At 44.4% G+C, this 18,696-nt stretch overlaps 1 protein-coding gene across 1 annotated transcript in view; it reads right to left on the bottom strand.

Moving 5' to 3' along the window:
* Nucleotides 1-18,696, bottom strand: part of LOC115470187 (hexokinase-1) — a 128,686-nt gene that overhangs the window by 55,897 nt on the left and 54,093 nt on the right. The window contains exons 4-7 of the mRNA XM_030203149.1: nt 16,644-16,763; nt 6,779-6,874; nt 3,237-3,336; nt 2,967-3,150 (exon numbers count right to left, since the gene is read on the bottom strand). Coding sequence (XP_030059009.1) covers nt 2,967-3,150; nt 3,237-3,336; nt 6,779-6,874; nt 16,644-16,763 — 500 coding nt within the window. The remainder of the gene's footprint in view (nt 1-2,966; nt 3,151-3,236; nt 3,337-6,778; nt 6,875-16,643; nt 16,764-18,696) is intronic.

Consider the following 18,696-nt stretch of genomic DNA (forward strand, 5'->3'; position numbering starts at 1 on the left):
TTTCCGCAGGGGCGAGGGAGACACTGACACTAACACAGGCAGCCTCTTGTGAAGCACTGCTGCTGCTGGGAATAGAAAACACATATTGAGACGTACACTGGGGGAGTGACCGGACTGCAGAGGGGGGAAGGATGAGGGACAAAAGAATTTACCCGACCCGCATAAGGGGGGGGGGGCAGAGAGAGACATGCTGGATAGTAGAGGGGGAAGGGAGGGAAGAGATAGGGAGAGATGCTGAACTTGGGGGCAGAGGGGAGGGAAAGATGATGGATCTAGACCTAGAGATGGATGAGAGGAAGGGATGGGGAAATGCTGGATAATGGGAGGAAGGAAGGAGAGATGGAGAGATGTTGGACCGCAGCAGAGGGGAAGGAGAGAATTCAAAGGGAGAGATGTTGGACTTAGACAAAGAAGTGGAGGGCGAGAGGGAGAGATGCTGGAAAATGAGAGAGAGAGGATGGAGAAATGTTGGATCATGGGCTGGAACAGGAGAGAGGGTGAGATGCTGGAAAATGAGAGGGAGGATGGAGAGAGGTTGGATTATGAGCTGGAGGGGAGGGAAGAGAAAGGGAGAAATATTGGACCATGGTGTGCAGGAGAGGGAGGGAGGGAGGGAGAAATGTCAGATGTTAGACCATGGGTTGGAAATGAAGGGAGGGAAGATGCTGGCATAGGGTATGGTGAGAGGGGAATCAAGGGTGTATGGAGGGCAGATGCTAAATCAAAGAGGGGTGGTAAAGGGAGATGCTGGACATAATGAAGCCATAGGGAGATGGAGGGAAGATGTTGAATACAGAGAGGAAAGTGGGAGAAGTCGGATATGGGGACAGATCAGGAGAGAGAGAGAGTATACAGAGGACACATGGGAGGTGGTAATTGGGAGACACAGAAGAAACTCTGGACATAGAACAATATAGGGATATGGAAGGAAGCCATTGAACATGGTGAGAACATATGAAGATGGAGAGTTGATGCTGGACATGGGAGGAGGTGCAGAGAGATGTTGAATAGAGGGGCCAAGGAGATGGAGCACATAGATGGAGGGCAAATGTTGGACAAGGAGGAGAATATGGAGGAGTGGATGTAAGAAGATGGAGGAGAGATGGCTGGACATGGAGGGAAACAGAGAGATGGAGGTGAAATATTGGACACAGGGGCATATGAAAATGGATAGGATATGCTGGACAGTGGGTGGGTTAGGGAAAGACTGTAGATGCTGGACACAGGAGGTGGGAATTGAGACAGAAGATGTTGGATACAGAAGGACAGAAAGAGGAGGGCAGATGCTGGACATAGGAGACAAGAAAGAAGAGGGAAGAGAGAGAGAGAGAGACAGGAATGTTGGGCATGGACGTATAGGGAGACAGCAAAAGAGGGAAGACACTAAGGGGGAAAGATATCAACATGGGCTACTGTTAAGACCGGTTATTTTACCACAAGTTGTGCTATTTTAGCACAGGGTCTCATTGCATAAAATGGGATTCTGTACTAAAATAGCATGACTTGTGAGAAAATAACCTGTCTTAATGGTAGCCCATGTTGATAACCTCCTCCCTTAATGGAGGAGAGCGAGGAAGAAATTTCAGACAGAGAGAGAGAAATTTCTTCCATTTCATACTGAGCCCCTTCTGTATAGAATTCTTTATCTACTTCTATAAGATATGAGAGGAATTATTTATTATTTTGGAAACATCTGAAAACTTTTTTTATTTCGAAAGTTTCTGTTATCTAGATGCCATTAGATAAGGTTATTTTTATTTTAATTCTGTGCTTTTACTTATTGTTTACCTGGATACTGACTCAGTTAATAAGTACTGTGATCACTGAACTGCAAAAGTAAATGACGAATATAAGCCCCTAATGTAATGTAATGCTGGACACAGGCGAGGAGAAAGTTGCTGAAAGGCTGTGGAAAAGGTGAAAGATGGGGAATAGTGGCTAGGATGAGGGAAAGAGCTGAAAAGCTATAGTAGATGCAGTAAAAAGCGGGAGATTGAGGAGTGGCAGCTTGGTACGCAGGGAGACAGAGAAAATTAAATGGACACAAGCTGAGAGGTAGAGATCAATGTCCAAGATGGATATAGGAGAGAAAGTGAGGAAGACATGAGGGGAGAGTAGTGTTAGATGGATTGGAGACACTGGAAGGAGCATTAAGAGAAGACAGAGGATAGCAGAAACTAGAGACTGAAACCAACATGATTTAAAAAACAACAAAGACAGACAACAAACACAGAAAAAATTATTTTTAGTTTGGTAATTTGAATACGTTGATTTTTGGAATTTAAAATCTGCTAATTTTATATGTTAGACAGTGCAGGGGGAGTTGCAGCTGCTATTTCTCTGGTGTTGTACTGCATGTAGAGTGTGGCTTCTTGGAGGTTCAGTTTAATTTGTGTGTATATTTCTACTTTTAATTTGTGGTCACATATTCTGTGCTCTCTGATGATCTACGTATGTTCTAAGCATGTGACTGAGACTAAGTATTCTGTTAGCATGGAAATTCTATTTAGGGATGTTTAGTAATCTGACTTGTTTAGTTTTCCAAGTAGGTATTCTAGAGCCTTCTGCAAAATGGTGTCTCTGACCCCTAGTGGCAGTCTTGCAGTACTACCGCTGCCCTTTAAGGGCTTTATTCTTTTAACATGGCAGCTTGAATCCTTTAGTGGTGTCTTTTTGAAGAAGGCATCCACCAGGGCAATAAAGAGTGGGGATTGATACTGCTCCTGTTGCCCCCAGGACCCCTGAGGTACGTCGGGATTGTACAGGTGGGCTGACTGGCTAGTAGGGAGATGAAGTGGGGGAGGTAAGCACTGATGTAGGGGAGGGTGTGCCAAAGCAGGTGCGCCACAGTTTCTTGAGCTGGCCCTGCACAGTTGCACCAAACTGATCAAGACTGAATTACTTTACTGAAAACAGAATATGTAAAGGCTCTTTTCAGCCAGAAAACCAGAGTTTTAAATACTTACAGTTGTTTTCCCGGATTAAAGGAACCGCGGTCTATTTCTCTATCATACTCAGTTCTGATATCTTCCAGCAAGCCATCGTCTCCGAAAGCTCCCCATTCAGTGTTAATGCACATCCTTCCCTCATCACCTTCCACTAGATCAATATGCCTTAATTCCTCCATGTAACAGGCATTGGTACCAGTACCTGAGCAGACATAGAAGAACATATGGCACCCAGAGACTAAAGCAACCTGCCACATCAAATTCCCACAGCAAAATTCCAGATGGTACCTATAATAATGCCCACTTCACATCGCTGATCGTCAAAACCACAGGTCATCATCGTTCCCACTGTATCGTTTACAACAGCCATGATGTCAGCATCGTAGTCCTGGGGGAAGACACATAGAACTTACCAGAGGAAAGAAACATGGTTCCTGCCAATGGACATTTCGGTAGTAGCAGCAGCACTCTGCTAACACAATTTTCTAACACAACAACAGATTGGCTTGGTGGTTCCACCTGACGGGTGAAGTTATCAATGTGCGCTACTGCTAAAACAAGTTATTTTACTGATAATCCTAGCTATTAGTAACTACGGGGCCCTTTTACTAAGCTGTGTTGGTGCCTACGTGCGCACAACGCGCGCCAATTTGGAATTACCGCCCGGCTACCATGTGGCCCGGGCGGTAATACATTTTTTTCACATGCGTCCGCTATGTGCGCCGGAAAATAAATTTTATTTTCCAGCGTGCGACACTTTGCTATAATCGACATTCTACGTGCTAGATGATTATCGTGCGGTTAACGTGTGAGACCTTACCGCTAAGTGAATGGGTGGTGTTAAGGTCTCAGACCCAAAATGGACGTGCACCAATTTTTATTTTGCCACACGTCCATTTTCAGTAAAAAAAAAAAAAAGAGGCATTCTTTACAGGTGCGCTGAAAAATGAATCTGTGCACGCCCAGAACACGCACCTACACAAGCACAGGCCATTTTTCAGCGCACCGTAGTAAAAGGGCCCCTAGGTCTCATTGCACTGTACTAAAATCGGACGAGTTAGTGGTAAAATAACATATCTAAATGGTAGTCCATGATGATAACGTCTCCTCTATGTGGGTTATGAATCAGTGTTGGAGATCAGTCTCTGAGTCCAGCTACTGTCCTAGGCGGACCTGAGGATGTATATTACCCTAGTTTGGTCTTGTCATGAATGTTTTTTTTTTTTTTTCTCTAACCCAGAGTGGATTTCATAGTCAGAAAATTTTAGGTTTAGGGCCCTGCTTACTAAGCCACGCTAGAGGCAGATTAGCTTTTTTAGTGCAAGCTAACCATGTAGATGCCCATAATATTTCTATGGGTGTCTGCATGGTTAGCGTGCACTAATTTTTAGCATGCGCTAAAAATGCTACTGCACCTTAGAGCCCTTAGAGTTTAATTTAAGTGTTGAAAAAATAGGGACTAAAGTTGCCGAAGTCAGCTTTGTATAATTTTGGCTAAAGAACTACGATTGAATATACACAGGGGAAAAATAAAGGTGAACAGAAATGCTTTACTAGAATAAATTAATCTGTTCTTTACAAGCTTTTAGGAGTTTATTCTGTTTTGACCTCATGAAGCTAGTTAAGTTCATTAAGGACTCCTTTTACCAAGTGGTGATAAAAGGAGCACTGTGGTGGTGTCGGCGTGCAGGTTTGCCACACGCTGAGGCCCCCTTTTGCCGCTACTGGTAAAAGCCTTTTTTTTTTTTTTTAAAGGAAGGACATGGCCACACGGCCATTTCCTGGGGGAATCCTTACTGCCTCCTATTTAGGAAGCGATAAGGGGGCCCACGGTAGCCTGGCGGTACTGCTGGGCACACCCCTGGCACTAGAAAATACGAAAATATTTTCTAACGTTAGAAATGGCACATGATGGGGGTCAGAACGACTGTGGTAGGCTTGCTACACTTTCATAAAAGGGTCACTAAGTTATTTCAATAAAAAGTATCAACTGATATTTTTTGATGATGTTTATTCCTTTCCTAATTTAGGGACAGCAAATCTTTTACGCATGGATTTCATTCGTGCATTTTCATGAATGAGAATAATTCCACAAATAAAACTGTCATTTTCGGCACTGGAAGATCTGCAAAAGATATTTTTCAATATACCAGCAGTGTTTATTACTGTATCCCATTCAGATTTGTTAGACAGATTGTTTGAAATTGCGATCCGGGCAGTTTGGGAAGCTACAATCCTCAGTCTGACATGGTTAGGGTCCCAGTTCTTTCCCTCAGAGCAACCATGCGGTACATGAAAGTCTATGCGAAAAGAGAATTCAAACTCTTTATTTAGAAATCTGCAATGGCAGCAATTCAAACAGTTGGCAACTCAGAGTAAACCAGTTCCAATTTTTCTGATACTCCTCCCAAGGAACTCCTGTTCTCCCCCTCAGGCATATTTACAAGTGTCTTTCTAGGTTTAGGATATTTATAAGTGTACAAGTCTCCTGTCCATGCCTATCCCTAGAAAAGGTACAGGACCCAAAGGCTGTTTCTCCTCCTCTCCACACAAACTCAGTTCCAGTGGGCTCAGACCTCTCCATAGTCTGACCCTTCTCCAGCGATGACCTCTTTTCTGGATCCACCCTAGTTCTTGAAGATGAACTCTCCCTAGCTCTGAACCCCTTTCTCCTGGACTGGGATTCTACTCTACCCACCAGCAGCACAACCTCCTTCCCTGTTGCCACTTTAATGAGTAACCACCTCCATTTACAGCCAGTGGTCACACTCTCCCCTTGGGACTCCCTTCTCTCCTCCTGGTCTCTTGGCAGAGGACACTCAAGCAACCAAAAGACCCCCCCTTATGGGCGTATAACTTATACCTTTATCCCCTGGGTAACTCCTTCCTCTTTGTCAATCATTCTCCCAAGGAACTCTTCATTTCCATGCCATTCACATCAATTACTCCCCACGGGCTGGGCCTCCTCCCACCTGAGGACACTATGGTCACTCCCCCCAGTGACTCTCCAGAGGACCTTTCTCTTCTGCTAATCCCCAATCTAATATGGGATTACGCTTGCAACACAACTCCAAAGTTTGCCAATGGACTATGGGCAACAAAAAGCACAGCAAGTATATTTATTGGGGAAACATTTTTTTTTTCTTAATGCTGCAGTCCAAAACTTGTAACCTATAAGCTTTTTTGAACTCTCTCAGTAATAATAAAGAACAGAACTTCTGCGTTTTCCTAGTGGTTCCTCTAAATCTTTTATCATTTGGTTGCTGAAACTGCATTTTCTGAAGGGCGTATGTGCTGAATCATTCCCAGGCAGTGGCTCACAGGAACTGCAGGAACAGGAGGCTAGATGGCTCAGTGGATCTGTAAAGTGATAAAGAGCTTTTTCTTGCTTTGGCCACTGGTTCATAACCGAAGTGAGTTACTACTTGACCTGTTCTGAAATATGGCACTCATGGAATAAGCAGATGGTCTCAGGCTTGTGCCCAGTGGAGGAATGACTACCTAACAGGATCATTTCAACTGGCCCCCTCAGTAAGCAGCCTTCACAAACTTGACCAAGAACTGTCTGTATGCCAGATCTGTGACTGTTCATACAGAAGGGCTTCAGTTCAGTTACAGGATGGAAGTATCTTAAGGGGTGGGATTTCACATTCCCACATGCAGAGGGGCTCATTTGGATGTCCGAGGCTGAGCATGTCTGAGACTGCCATGTGTTTCACTGATGGGTCTGCAAATCTGCTTGAGAGGACCTCACTCACAGCAGATTAGTAAAAGAAGACACCAGAAGTCATCTAAAGCAGAAAATCAAATTTTGGAAAAAGTAAACGTACCCCTCGTTTCTTGATTGCCTTGTTGAGTAGTTTTACAACGTCGGCTCCCTCGACTCCACTTGCTTTGAAGCGCTTTGTCCATGTAATCAAATAACCCTATTAAAACAAAAGAATAACTGTACCATTTTCAAACACATTCATGTATTATCAATGTAAATTGCCTTGACTTAAGCATTAAAAAAGGCAATCCATCAAATTGTAATAAACATAAACTAATAACATATATTTGGCAGCTTCTCCCCCTTCCTTTGCTCTTCCAGTTCCAGTTCAACCAGCATGAGCCTCTCCTGAGTAATGGTGTCTTGTGCCTACAGTTGAAATGACCCCTATCTTACTTCCTCCATACTTTACATCCCCTCCCAACTCATTAAACCAGTCATTGCAATGAGCCGTTCTTGGCCAGAGACCATGCAGTGCCTTGGGGCTCCTTTTGGTCACTAGCCCCCTCATTCTATAATAGAGCATCTAAATTTAAATGCCATTATGCAGGCTTAAATTTGTTGGGCCCAATATTCAAAGTGGTTTGATCAGACAGGAGAGGCTCCTGCCTGGTTAAACCCTGCTGAGCTGGCTGGCTGCCAATATTCGGCAGTACTTAACTGAGCAGTGTCACTTAATATTGCCGCTAACCACACCATTCCATAACCACCAAGGTTAGAGGGATCCAGGGGCAGACTTTCAGCAAAGCCACAACAAGGTGGGTCAGCAGAGCTATTCGGTCCCCTAACTAGCTAAGTAAGCGGATAAAGTTAGAAGAGCACAAAGGCTATCCTAACTTAGGGGTCCTTTTACTAAGGCACACTAACAGATTTAGCGTGCACTAACAATTAGCACGTGCTAAATGATAAGACGCCTATTATATTCCTATGGACATCTTATCGTTTAGCGCACGCTAAAGCGTGCCTTAATGCACCGAGTTAACCAGGTACTGGTCTGAATATCAGCCAGTGTCCGGTTAACTTCCAGGTCAGCATGCATACCTGGATATTCAATGCTAGGATCCATAGATGCCCTGGCATTGGTATCTGGGCTTAGGTCAGCCTATGGCTGTGAGTAGGGCCGGTGCTAGACATGATGGGGCCCAGGGCAGGCGCTACGGAGGGGGCCCCAAAGCTTGCTCGCAGATTGTCCCTCTTTCAACTTCAGGCAGGTTTGGGGCCCTCCAGTGACATGGGGACTGTTTGCCCACCCCTAATGCCGGCCCTGGCTGTGAGTGGCTTACAAGCCACTTACCGGTGTGGGCTGAATATTACCCCCTTAGAATACTAGCACTTATGTGGGTGAATGTACATTGACATGCGTAAATGCTAACAGAGCACTCAGCGGTATTCTACAAAGTACGCACACAAATGCCTTAGAGCATAAATACAACGAGGTCGTTCACAGGGGAGGAACATGGGCAGGGCATACATTTATGTTTACAAACTAAAATGCCACAATTAGGCTGCCCATTTACGCCAGCCATAGCCCTGGCATAAGTAGGCATTAGTACCAATTCAACGGATACTCACAACTGAACTGGAGTAAAAGTTACAATAACTAAAATTAGCAAAACTATTCCAGCTCAAATACAAACATATTATGAAAATGTTTTAATTAAACATATCGAAAATACGTAATATCATACCTAACTCACTCATACCATGCCTAAATGTAGACGTGCTTATGCCAACTTACTTTAGAATTCTATAAGCAGTTATGCATTTATGTGTTTTCACAGAAAAGGTTCACTACCCGGGTGCCTTTACAAAATTGCCCCCTAGGTGTTGCCACTGCACGATGGCGGAGATCTCCTCCCCCAGGGGCCTGGGAGGATGCCTCCATAGCATCACAGCATCAGCCAACCCAGAGAACAAAAGCCAGATCTCACTTCATGGCAGTGAATGACATGGCCACAAAGCCATCAGTCCAAACTTCTTAAAAAACAATCATTTTTATTTACATTTTAGTGTTTTGAAAGAGGTGCAAATGGTTTACAGGAAGTAGTGAAGCGAGATGTTCCAAAGGTCAAACACATGGCAGAAGCAGCGCTGTCACAAAGGCTGGACCTAAATCGCTATGACATCTCCTTTGAATGGCAGCCTATCAAATATAATAATTACATAAAGAAATATATAAAAGGGAAATAGTTTATAGTTTATTTTGATCTGCTAGACCACTCTAGCTGCTAAAGCAGTACAGAGCGATGTACAGGCCACATAAAAAAAAATTTGAAACCAGAAAGGAACTCCTTTTAAAAATAGAAAAGGTCATCATTCATACTATATAATTTAGACAGACAAGCAAGGAGAACAGTAAAGGAAGATCTCTAGCTGGTGAAGCTCATACCATCTAATCAGTTTGAAAAAGCCAGGCCTTCAGGTTGGCCTTGAAGGTTTTAAAGGAAGATCCATTATGAAGGGGAAGTGGGAGATTGTTCCATATATTTGGTAATAGAAAGAAGAAAGCACTGTGCCTATTAGATTCACAGTGGGAAGTCTTGGGGCTGGGAAGGACAAGGCGATGGTCACTGAGAGTGAAGGGTACGAGCAGGAGAGTAAGGGATGGTGAGGCATGCTAGATAACCCGGAAGGCCAAAGTGAAGCGTTTTAAAGGTTAAGGTTGTTATCTTAAAGATTATACGCTGATCAATAGGTAACCAGTGGTGTTGTTTTAACAGAGGAGTGATGTGATCTGAACGACAGGCGAGATAGAGCATTTTGAAAGTGTTCTGAATAATTTGCAATTGTTTTAAAGAAGATTGGGGCAGGTCTGCGTAAACCACATTACAGTAGTCAAGATGTGAAGAGAAGAAGGAGAGAATAACAGAATGAAAATCATCATGACTGAAAAGGTGACGAACTGAACAAAGCAGGTGAAAAAGAAGGAAAGAATCTTGCCCCAGGTGTTATCTTATCCAGCGGTGAAACAGTAGATCAGCAGTGGGGACAAAAAATGAATCCAAAGGTGTAGGGAGGGGGGGGGAGGAAAAGCTAAGGTGAGAAAGAACGAATACATCATGGGAGCGAGGGGAGAGCAGGGAACAGAGGGATGGGCCTGCAATGTCATGGTCTGGTAGGAATGTATTAAAAAATGGGAACATGGAGAGAAAAGGAGTGGAATTCAGTAACAAATCTGGAAAGAACCGGAAGGGCAGTGGGAGGATGGAAACAGGCAAAATGGATAAAGACAGACTGAAGATGAAACAGGAGATGAACTCTGAAGATCATGAAAGTATTTGAGTGAGGAACATGGTAACATATGGTTATGGTTAATTTGCTGTTGCTATATCGCTTTCCTTACGGCCTGACAAAGTGGTTTATAATACAAATGATAGAAATTAGGAAAGGAAGTCCATTGGATATAGGAAAGTAATTCTGAATACATAAAACTTTCATCACCCTTCCAAAAATCAAGTAAAAAAGAAAAAGTAAGAAAAAGAAAGTATGTAGCTATATTACTAGAAGACAGATAAATTCAAACAATCTAAACATCACATACACATGTGAAGAATAGCTACAGATAGAATCATACAGTCAAACGATACCTCAGTTCAGACATGAAATCTACCCAGTCCCTACTGCCAAAATCCCTGACCTCCCTTGACAATAGGTAATGGAGTACAAATGTATCTTTAATGAAACCCTGAATCTGTTGTGTGAACATCTTGCTCAGAGCAACTCCAGTAGGGCACTCCATAATGATGATGAGCGACTAAAAAGAAGGCACAAGATCTAGTTGACTCCAGCTACTGACAAAGGGGGAGGGGGGGGGGGGGGGGGGGGAAGGGAGATGAAGGTGGTGCTCAAATGGCTGTTAAAATAAAAGTTATTGCCAAGTGCAAATGCAGTGAACATTTCCTACATTTCTTGCATCTTCAATGCCATTTTCAGTAATTTGATAGCTGTAGACAATGCTGCAGAAGACAACTGGGTTGATATTTAAACTCCATGGCTGGCGTTTCCTTTAAGTGCTGGCAAAGGCATTTAAACATGTAAGGCAACATTTAGCACCACACACTATCCAGATATTGGTTCTAAATATCCTGGTATGCCATTGGCTGCCACCTTTATCTGGATAATGTCAACATTCAGCACCGGTCTCCGGACAACTACCTGGACGATGGCGCCGAATGTAACATTTATCCAGATTTTCTCTCTGAACCACCCCAACACTATCCGGATAACACTGTGTGGTCTGCAATGATTTTTCAGAAGTATTATATAGAAAATGCTGCTGAAAATCAGTGACTGGCCTCTGTCTGCATCTCAAAGGACAGTAAACTTCTACAAGATCTGAGGCAACTGGGTGACCAGAGAACTAGATGTGGTCTACTTAGATTTCAGCAAAGCCTTTGATACAGAAGGCTCATAAATAAACTGGGCAGCCTGAGGATGGGCACCAGGGTGATTAATAGGATCAGAAATTGGTTGACTGACAGAAGACAGAGAGTGGTGGTAAATGAAATTCACTTGGAAGAAAGAAAGGTGAGTAGTAGAGTGCCTCAGGAATCAGTCCTGTGTCCAATTCTGTTTAATAACTTTGTGAGCGATATCACTGAAGGGTCAGAAAAAAAAGTTTGCCTTTTTTGCAGATGACTGACTAAGATTTGCAAAGGAGAGGACACCCAGGAGGAACTGCACAACATGAGAAATGATCTATGAAACTTAAAAGTGCGGGCAAAATCTTGGCAGTTAAGCTTTAATGTGAAGAAATGTAGAGTGATGCATTTTGGGTGCAGAAATCTAAAGGAGTTCTATGCAATAGGAGGCAAGAGGCTGAAGTGCATGAACCAGGAAAGAGTGATCACATGGCAAAGCAGTGGCCAAGGCTAGAAGGATGCTTGGATGCATAGAGAGGGGCATGGACAAACAGAACTCTAGAAGAAATCAGCCCCCCCACTGTTGCAATAGAAGCCTGGGCAGCACCCCTGGGAGGATCCCTCCTTGTCCTGACTTTGCCTGGCATGGAGAAGGTATATTACAGTTCTTTGCCTTAAGTTCTGTTTCTTAACTTTTTCTAGGAAAGTTGCTTAAACCTTAAGGGTTTGATTTACTAAAAGGCTACTTACTGAGCTTTCTTCCCAGAAACATAAAGGGACCTATTTAGTAAGCAGAATTAACACAGAAATAAACAGGGGATAGCAGTGGAGGAGTAGTCTAATGCTTAGTTCAGTGGGCTGAGATCTGAGGGACCTAGGTTTAATTCCTACTGCAGCTGCTTGTGACCCTGGACAAGTCACCTAACCTCCACTGCCCCAGGTACAAAAACTTAGATTGTAAGTTCACAAGGGTGTCTACCTTATTACCGAGTTTGGTATCATCTGCAAAGAGACAAATCATACCAGACAGTCCTTCCACAATAATCACTCACAAAGATGTTTAAAAAAAAGCCTGCACAAGGACTGACCCATGCGGCACACCACTGATAATATCCTTTTCCTTGGGGCAAACTCCATTTACCACTACCCTCTGTTTCCTTCCATATAACCAGTTTAGGGCCCATATCGAGGATACTCAGTTTATCAGTTGCAATGCAGAACTGTGTCAAAGGCTTTGCTAAAATCCAAGTACACCACATCCAGCGTCCCTCTCATATCCAACTGTTTGGTTACCTAGTCAAAGAAATCAATCAGATTTGTCTGACAAGACTGCCTCTAGTGAAATCATGCTGCCTCGGGTCCTGCAGTCCATTTAGTTTTAGAAATCTCAGAATCCTCTGATTTAGAAGAGTTTCCATTAGTTCACTCATCACTGAGATCAGATTAACAGGCCTGTAATTCCCAACCTCCTCCTTACTTCCGTTTTTGTGCAGAGGGACCACATCTGCCCTTCTCCAGTCCTTTCTGACCACTTCAGACTGTAAGGAAGCATGGAAAAGGTCAGACGATGGAATTGCCAGAACTTCTCCGAGTTCTTCGAGCATCCTTGAATGTATCCCATCAGGTCCTATTGCTCTGTCTATTTAGAACATTTCAGGAACTTCAACACCACTGGGGTAAAGAAAAAAAGAAATAATTCTACCTCTCCCATTAACCTTTTATAAAGACTTGCTCAGGCATTGTGGGGCAGCCAAGGAATACAATCTGCAGACACCAGCTAAGTTCCAGGAGATCTAGAGGACAGGGTTTCAGAAAACATAATTGTCATCTGATTTGACTAGGGAACGAAACAACCAAGAACAGATTTATAGTGCAGGGGTAACTCTGCTTCAGGCTCATTTCCCAGATGCAGCACAGTACTTTTCAAATTAACAGTTTGTATACTGCATTTTGAATGGCAATCATAAGCTCTGTGTGAAAACAGAAGTACAGAATGTACAGCTCTATAGAGAAGTGAGAATGTGCAAAGAAAGAATTTAATTTTATGTGGAGAAATGTTAGCCTGCTCGCTCTGACATTTCTCTCTGCATTCTCTACCCCAGAACCACGCTGTTCCGAACACGACTGCAAAACCTTGAGTCTGCTCCAACCCACATACTCTCTCACGCTATACCAACTGAGATCCCCTGCACACAGTTGCACAAGCTGTACTCTGCTAAAGAAGATTTTCTGCCTTGGCTTTTTTTAAAAATAGAGAGCCGTGCCCTTTCTGGGGATTAGCTGCACGAAATCTTGGAGGAAGGGGGAGAAGTACAATTGGATGTGCCTTTGTGATAAAAAGGAGGCTGGGAGGGTGATACACGGAGGCCAAGGATAGCATGAAGCAGAATTATGTTTTAAAATGAGGGTAAATGAGCACGAGAAAGTGAACAATCATCCATGCCTACTTAGGAAACAGCAATGGTTTGAGTTTATTTGGGTTTTCTCTGTTAATAACAATGGAGAGTCAGGAAGAAAAGGGTCTGTACATTCACCCTTGCCATCATAAGGTCACTCCACTTTGTCATCAGAAAGGCACAGACAGAGGAGTGGCTCGGAGACCAACTCTCCCCTTTGCCCTCTCCACCACCAAATTCCCCAGGTGAACTTCCTTCCTCAGCCCAGACCAAACTGGAAGTAGGGCAACCCCCCCCCCCCCAGTCTACAAAGCTGAGCTCCATGGGCTGGAAAGTTGCTGGTTTCACTCCTTCTATAATCTGGCAAGGCCACAATGGGGGGGAGAGACACAGAACAATAGCACTAGAAGAAGCTTGCCCTGGACGTAGGAAAGGGTAGCCACAGTTTCAGCTCATCACAGTTCACCTTTCTCCTGGTAGGCCACAGCTTGAAGTAAGGCGAAAGCAGCAAACCCTTTTCACCCTATACACTGTTGGAGTGATGCTTAACACACACATCAGCTTCCTGTGTGAGATTAATTTTACATCACGCAAGGGAAAACTATTGACTAAAACTTTGTTTTTCCAATGAATGACTTTGTTTTAATCCATTGTGGAAAATTTTGTTAATGTTTCGTTGGATTAGTTTTTGCATCCCGCACATGGGCACCAAAGAAAGATGAATATTTATTTACTATTTGGATTTCACTCACACTTTTTTTCAGTAGCAGCTCAAGGTGAGATACATTTAGGTACAGTGGGTATACACTGGATATTGAACAGGTCATCTAATCTGAACAGGTCCAAAGCAATCTGACAGTCTCCCATATGGAAAAGCCTAAAGTAAAAATGTTTCTCAAACAGTCAAGTAGTTCTGTAATTAATTCAGTACATATGAAAGAAAATCAACCACTAGAGAAAAGGGATGCTGGAGAGAGGAGGCACACAAAAATAACGGAATAAACGTTAAAGAAACTTCAGACCGCGCAAAACACGGCAGCAAGACTCATCTTCGGAAAAACGCGATTTGAAAGTGCAAAACCACTCTGTGAAAAACTTCACTGGCTTCCAATCAAAGAACGCATTGCCTTCAAAATCTGCACTATGGTTCACAAAATTATCTACGGTGATGTACCGGGATACATGACAGACCTAATTGACCTACCAATTAGAAAAACATCCGAATCAACACAATCGTACCTAAATCTACACTACCCATGATGCAATGGACTCAAATATAAATCAACCTACGCATCCAGTTTTTCTTACATCAGCGCACAACTGTGGAACACACTGCCAAAAACCCTGAAAACTACATACGACCACTTACACTTCAGAAAAACGCTAAAAACTCACTTGTTTAAAAAGGCATACCCTACCAATCCAACATATATGCCTAATTTCTGCAACATGACAAAACTAAAATAGTAACACAACTCTTCCGCTGTACAATTCCTTTATGTGGCTGTACCACATGAACTTTATCTTACCACTACATCACTTTGTATTAGTTTGAACTTTATCTTACCACAACATCACTTTGTATTTGTTTACACCGGAGTCTGCAAACGCGTCTCCAGCACTATGTAAGCCACATTGAGCCTACAAATAGGTGGGAAAATGTGGGATACAAATGTAACAAATAAATAAATAAACTGCCATTTTGAAATTGGGCCACACAGGGGTGTTACCGGGGCACAGCCAGGGAGGAGCTGGAACTCATGCATGTGCTAGCAGTATTCAGTGCTGGTGTCCACATAGCTAAGCAGGCAAACAGGACCACTCAAAAATCAGTCCTAACTATGCCTGCATAGCTATGTGGGTCCCAGCACTGAATGTCAACTGGCACCTGCATAACTTCTGGGTACTGGCCTGAAGTGGTCTGATTCCCCCCTCCCTCCCATCCCCCAGAACATCAACAGGCCCCAATTCTGATCCCCCCCTCCTCGGAACATCACCTCCTTCTCTCCCTCCCTACCCCTGGACCATCAACAACCCCCTCCCAAAATCCTGCTTCCCTCTCTCTCACCCCCAGAACATCAACAGACACCCCCCAAGGATCCCCCTGACCTTACCTGCCCGATCACTGGAGATCTAGCAGACAAGGGACAGGAGCGATGCCCACTTACTCCTGTCTGTCATGGCTATTCTTCAAAATGGCTGCTGTGATGTGTAGCGGCAGCCTCACAGTATTACCAAAGTAATGTAAGACTGCCACTAGAGATCGTGGCAGCCATTTTGAAGGGGGGATTGGAAAAGGGGGGGGTTGTTGATGTTCCAGATGGTGAGAGGGAGGGAGGGGGCATCAGAAGGGGGCCTGTTCATGTTATGGGGAGGGGGAGAGGGTCAGGATCTGTCCTGACACTCTTATGTGGCTCTCCGCCAGTGGCATATTTAGGGTAGGTGCATCGCAGTGCAAAAAGCCCGTCAGACCCATCCCCCCCTTAAAATCCTCTCAGCTTCACCCGGGCAGCAGCACTCATAGGCTGTCTAAGGGGTGGGACGATTCAGGGAGGAAGTCCTGGAGCAGGCCACAGGCAGCCTATGAGTGCCGCTGCCTGGATGAAAACTAAACCAAGAGGATTTTAAGGTGAAATGGGTGTGGGGTTACATGGGGGGCGGCCCAGGGGGAGTCACACCCCGTGTAAAAAGTTCCTGGTTATGCTACTGCTCCATGCCAATATTCAGCCCAGAATCGTAAAAGATCCGGTGGCTAGTGCATGCTGAATTAGCCCCAGATTTTCAATGCCAATGCAGACCTGATGTGGCATTGAGTATCCATGGCTAACTCTGTCCACGCTTGCCAGTATTTAAAAAAAATGCTGACTGCCATGGGCTGAATATTGTTTAAGTATCAGTTTGTAAATTTCTTAAAACACAAATACAGTTGCAAAATGAGAGCCTTAATGTAGACTATATGATATACAAAGTACATATATTTTCCATGAAAAGGCAAATTAACAAAAAATGGTCAGATGTATGTGTGTGTGTGTGTATATATATATATATATATATATATATATATATATACACACACACAGAGAAATTGATATAGATATATAGAGATATATATCATTAAATACACATACTGTATATTAAGTATCCCATTCTATAAAAGTAGTGTACTTACCTCATCTATTTTTGATTGTCTAACTGGGAAAGAAAACGTAAACCCAACTGGAAGCTTTTTGTCTTTGATTTGCTTTTTCTCCATGAAATCCCCCAGGCATTCAGCAACATGATCAAAAAGCTGTGGAGGGAAATACAGTACAGAGAAAATGAAGAAGACACCCCTTTTTATAACAACATGCACAAATTATGCAGGTGTTGTTAATGCTGGCACTGTATACAATCTTTCAAAATGACATTACTTGCATTGCTTCTCACTGAACGTCAAAAATGTTCCTATACCTTACACCTGCCTTTAGCGGAGGAAGTGGGGGAGAGGAGCGCAATAACGCACGCACATTTCAAAATCAAACAAATCTGTGTTCCCACTCAGGACTTCAGAAGTGCAATTTCAACAAACTTTTATTTATTGCATATTCAACCAAGAGTGCAAATTATAAAGCAGGTGTAGATTTAAGGCAGTTGCTGCAGGAGCAGCCAATACATACTTCTGAAAATGGCCCTCTGAAAGTAAACAGTTCTTTCAAAATTTCAAAGGTACCGTATATACTTAAACATAAGCCTATCCGAGTATAAGCCGAGTTAATAGTTTTCCCCCTTTGGTGTCCTGCATTTCTCCCCTTCCCTCTTGGTGTACAGCATTTTTGTCATCTCCTCCCCCCCCTACACCCACAGTGACTACCATTTCTTTCCCTCTCCAACAACACCCCCCCCCCCCCCGGCTGCGTGTCCGGCACTTCTTTCTCATTTCCCGCCTCCCCTCCATGGTGACTAGCATTTGTTACCGCATCCTCCTGGCTGCTGCCGCTACTGACACAAAAATGAAAGCAAGCTAGGCCCATGTGGGGCTGTCAGACCTGTGAGTTCTTGTACCAAGTAGAGCGCTGCCGAGCCCAGTACTCGGACCAGGTTCTGCTTGGTGGCCGGACAACCCCGGGTTTCACCTGCGCTGACCGCCGTTCCCCAGAGGTTGAGCCCCTAGGTGTGGGCAGCCTGCAGGGATTATGAGATGGAGCAGGAAGCAGGGTGAACGTGACGGCCAGACAGGCAGCAGGCAAGAGACTGATCCAGGTATAGGCAAAGTCAGTAGGCAGGCAGCAGGTCAAGAGAGTAATCCAGATACAGGCAGAGTCAGTAGGCAGGCAGCAAACACGAAAGTAATCCAGGTACAGACAGAGTCAGGAGGCAGGCAGCAGACACGAGAGTAATCCAGGTACAGGCAAGGTCAGGAGGCAGGCAGCAGACACGAGAATAATCCAGGTACAGGCAAGGTCAGGAGGCAGGCAGCAGACACAAGAGTAATCCAGGTACAGGCAGAGTCAGAAGGCAGGCAGGAGACACGAGAGTAATCCAGGTACAGGCAGAGTCAGTAGGCTGGCAGCAGACACGAGAGTAATCCAGGTACAGGCAGAGTCAGTAGGCAGGCAGCAGACACAAGAGTAGCCCAGGTACAGGCTAAGTCAGCAATGAAGAACAAAGTAGAGGAGACGCAAACTACTGAGCAAGTAACACCTACCAAAGTAGAAGCCGAAGCAAGGAGTCTAGGGAGAGCTCAACTGATAAAGTGCTGGATTCTGACATCAGCAGGGAGAAGGGGCACAGCCATAGGACAAGAGCAGGGGAAAGAGGAACTGGAAGACCAACAGGAGAGAAGAAAGGGAAGCCAGGCAGAGGAAGAGCAGACCCAGGTGGGTGGAAGCAAAGCAATCAAGGAGTCTGGAAGCCAGGCAGAGAGAGAGAGAGAGAGAGAGAGAGAGCAGAGCCAGGTGCAAGAAAGCAAAGCAATCAAGGAGCCTACAGCCAGAGGAAAACTACACAGACATGGCTCAGGGCTGTGCCAGTCAAGTTTGTGTGTGTCAACAGGACCCGGCGCAGCCTGAGGATGCCACTTGTGTTGAGGTAGGGGACATGACAAGGGCCTTGAGCCTCTGTGCATATTCAAAGCCTCCCAGCTCCCGCCCTCTCAGAGATGCCTCCCGGCTCCTGCCCTTTCAGAGACTCTGAGAGGGCAGAAATCGAGAGGCCATGAGCATGTGCAGAGGCTCAAAGCCCCA

This window comes from Microcaecilia unicolor, chromosome 5 (genome assembly GCF_901765095.1).
Source record: "Microcaecilia unicolor chromosome 5, aMicUni1.1, whole genome shotgun sequence".
Lineage (NCBI taxonomy): Eukaryota > Metazoa > Chordata > Amphibia > Gymnophiona > Siphonopidae > Microcaecilia > Microcaecilia unicolor.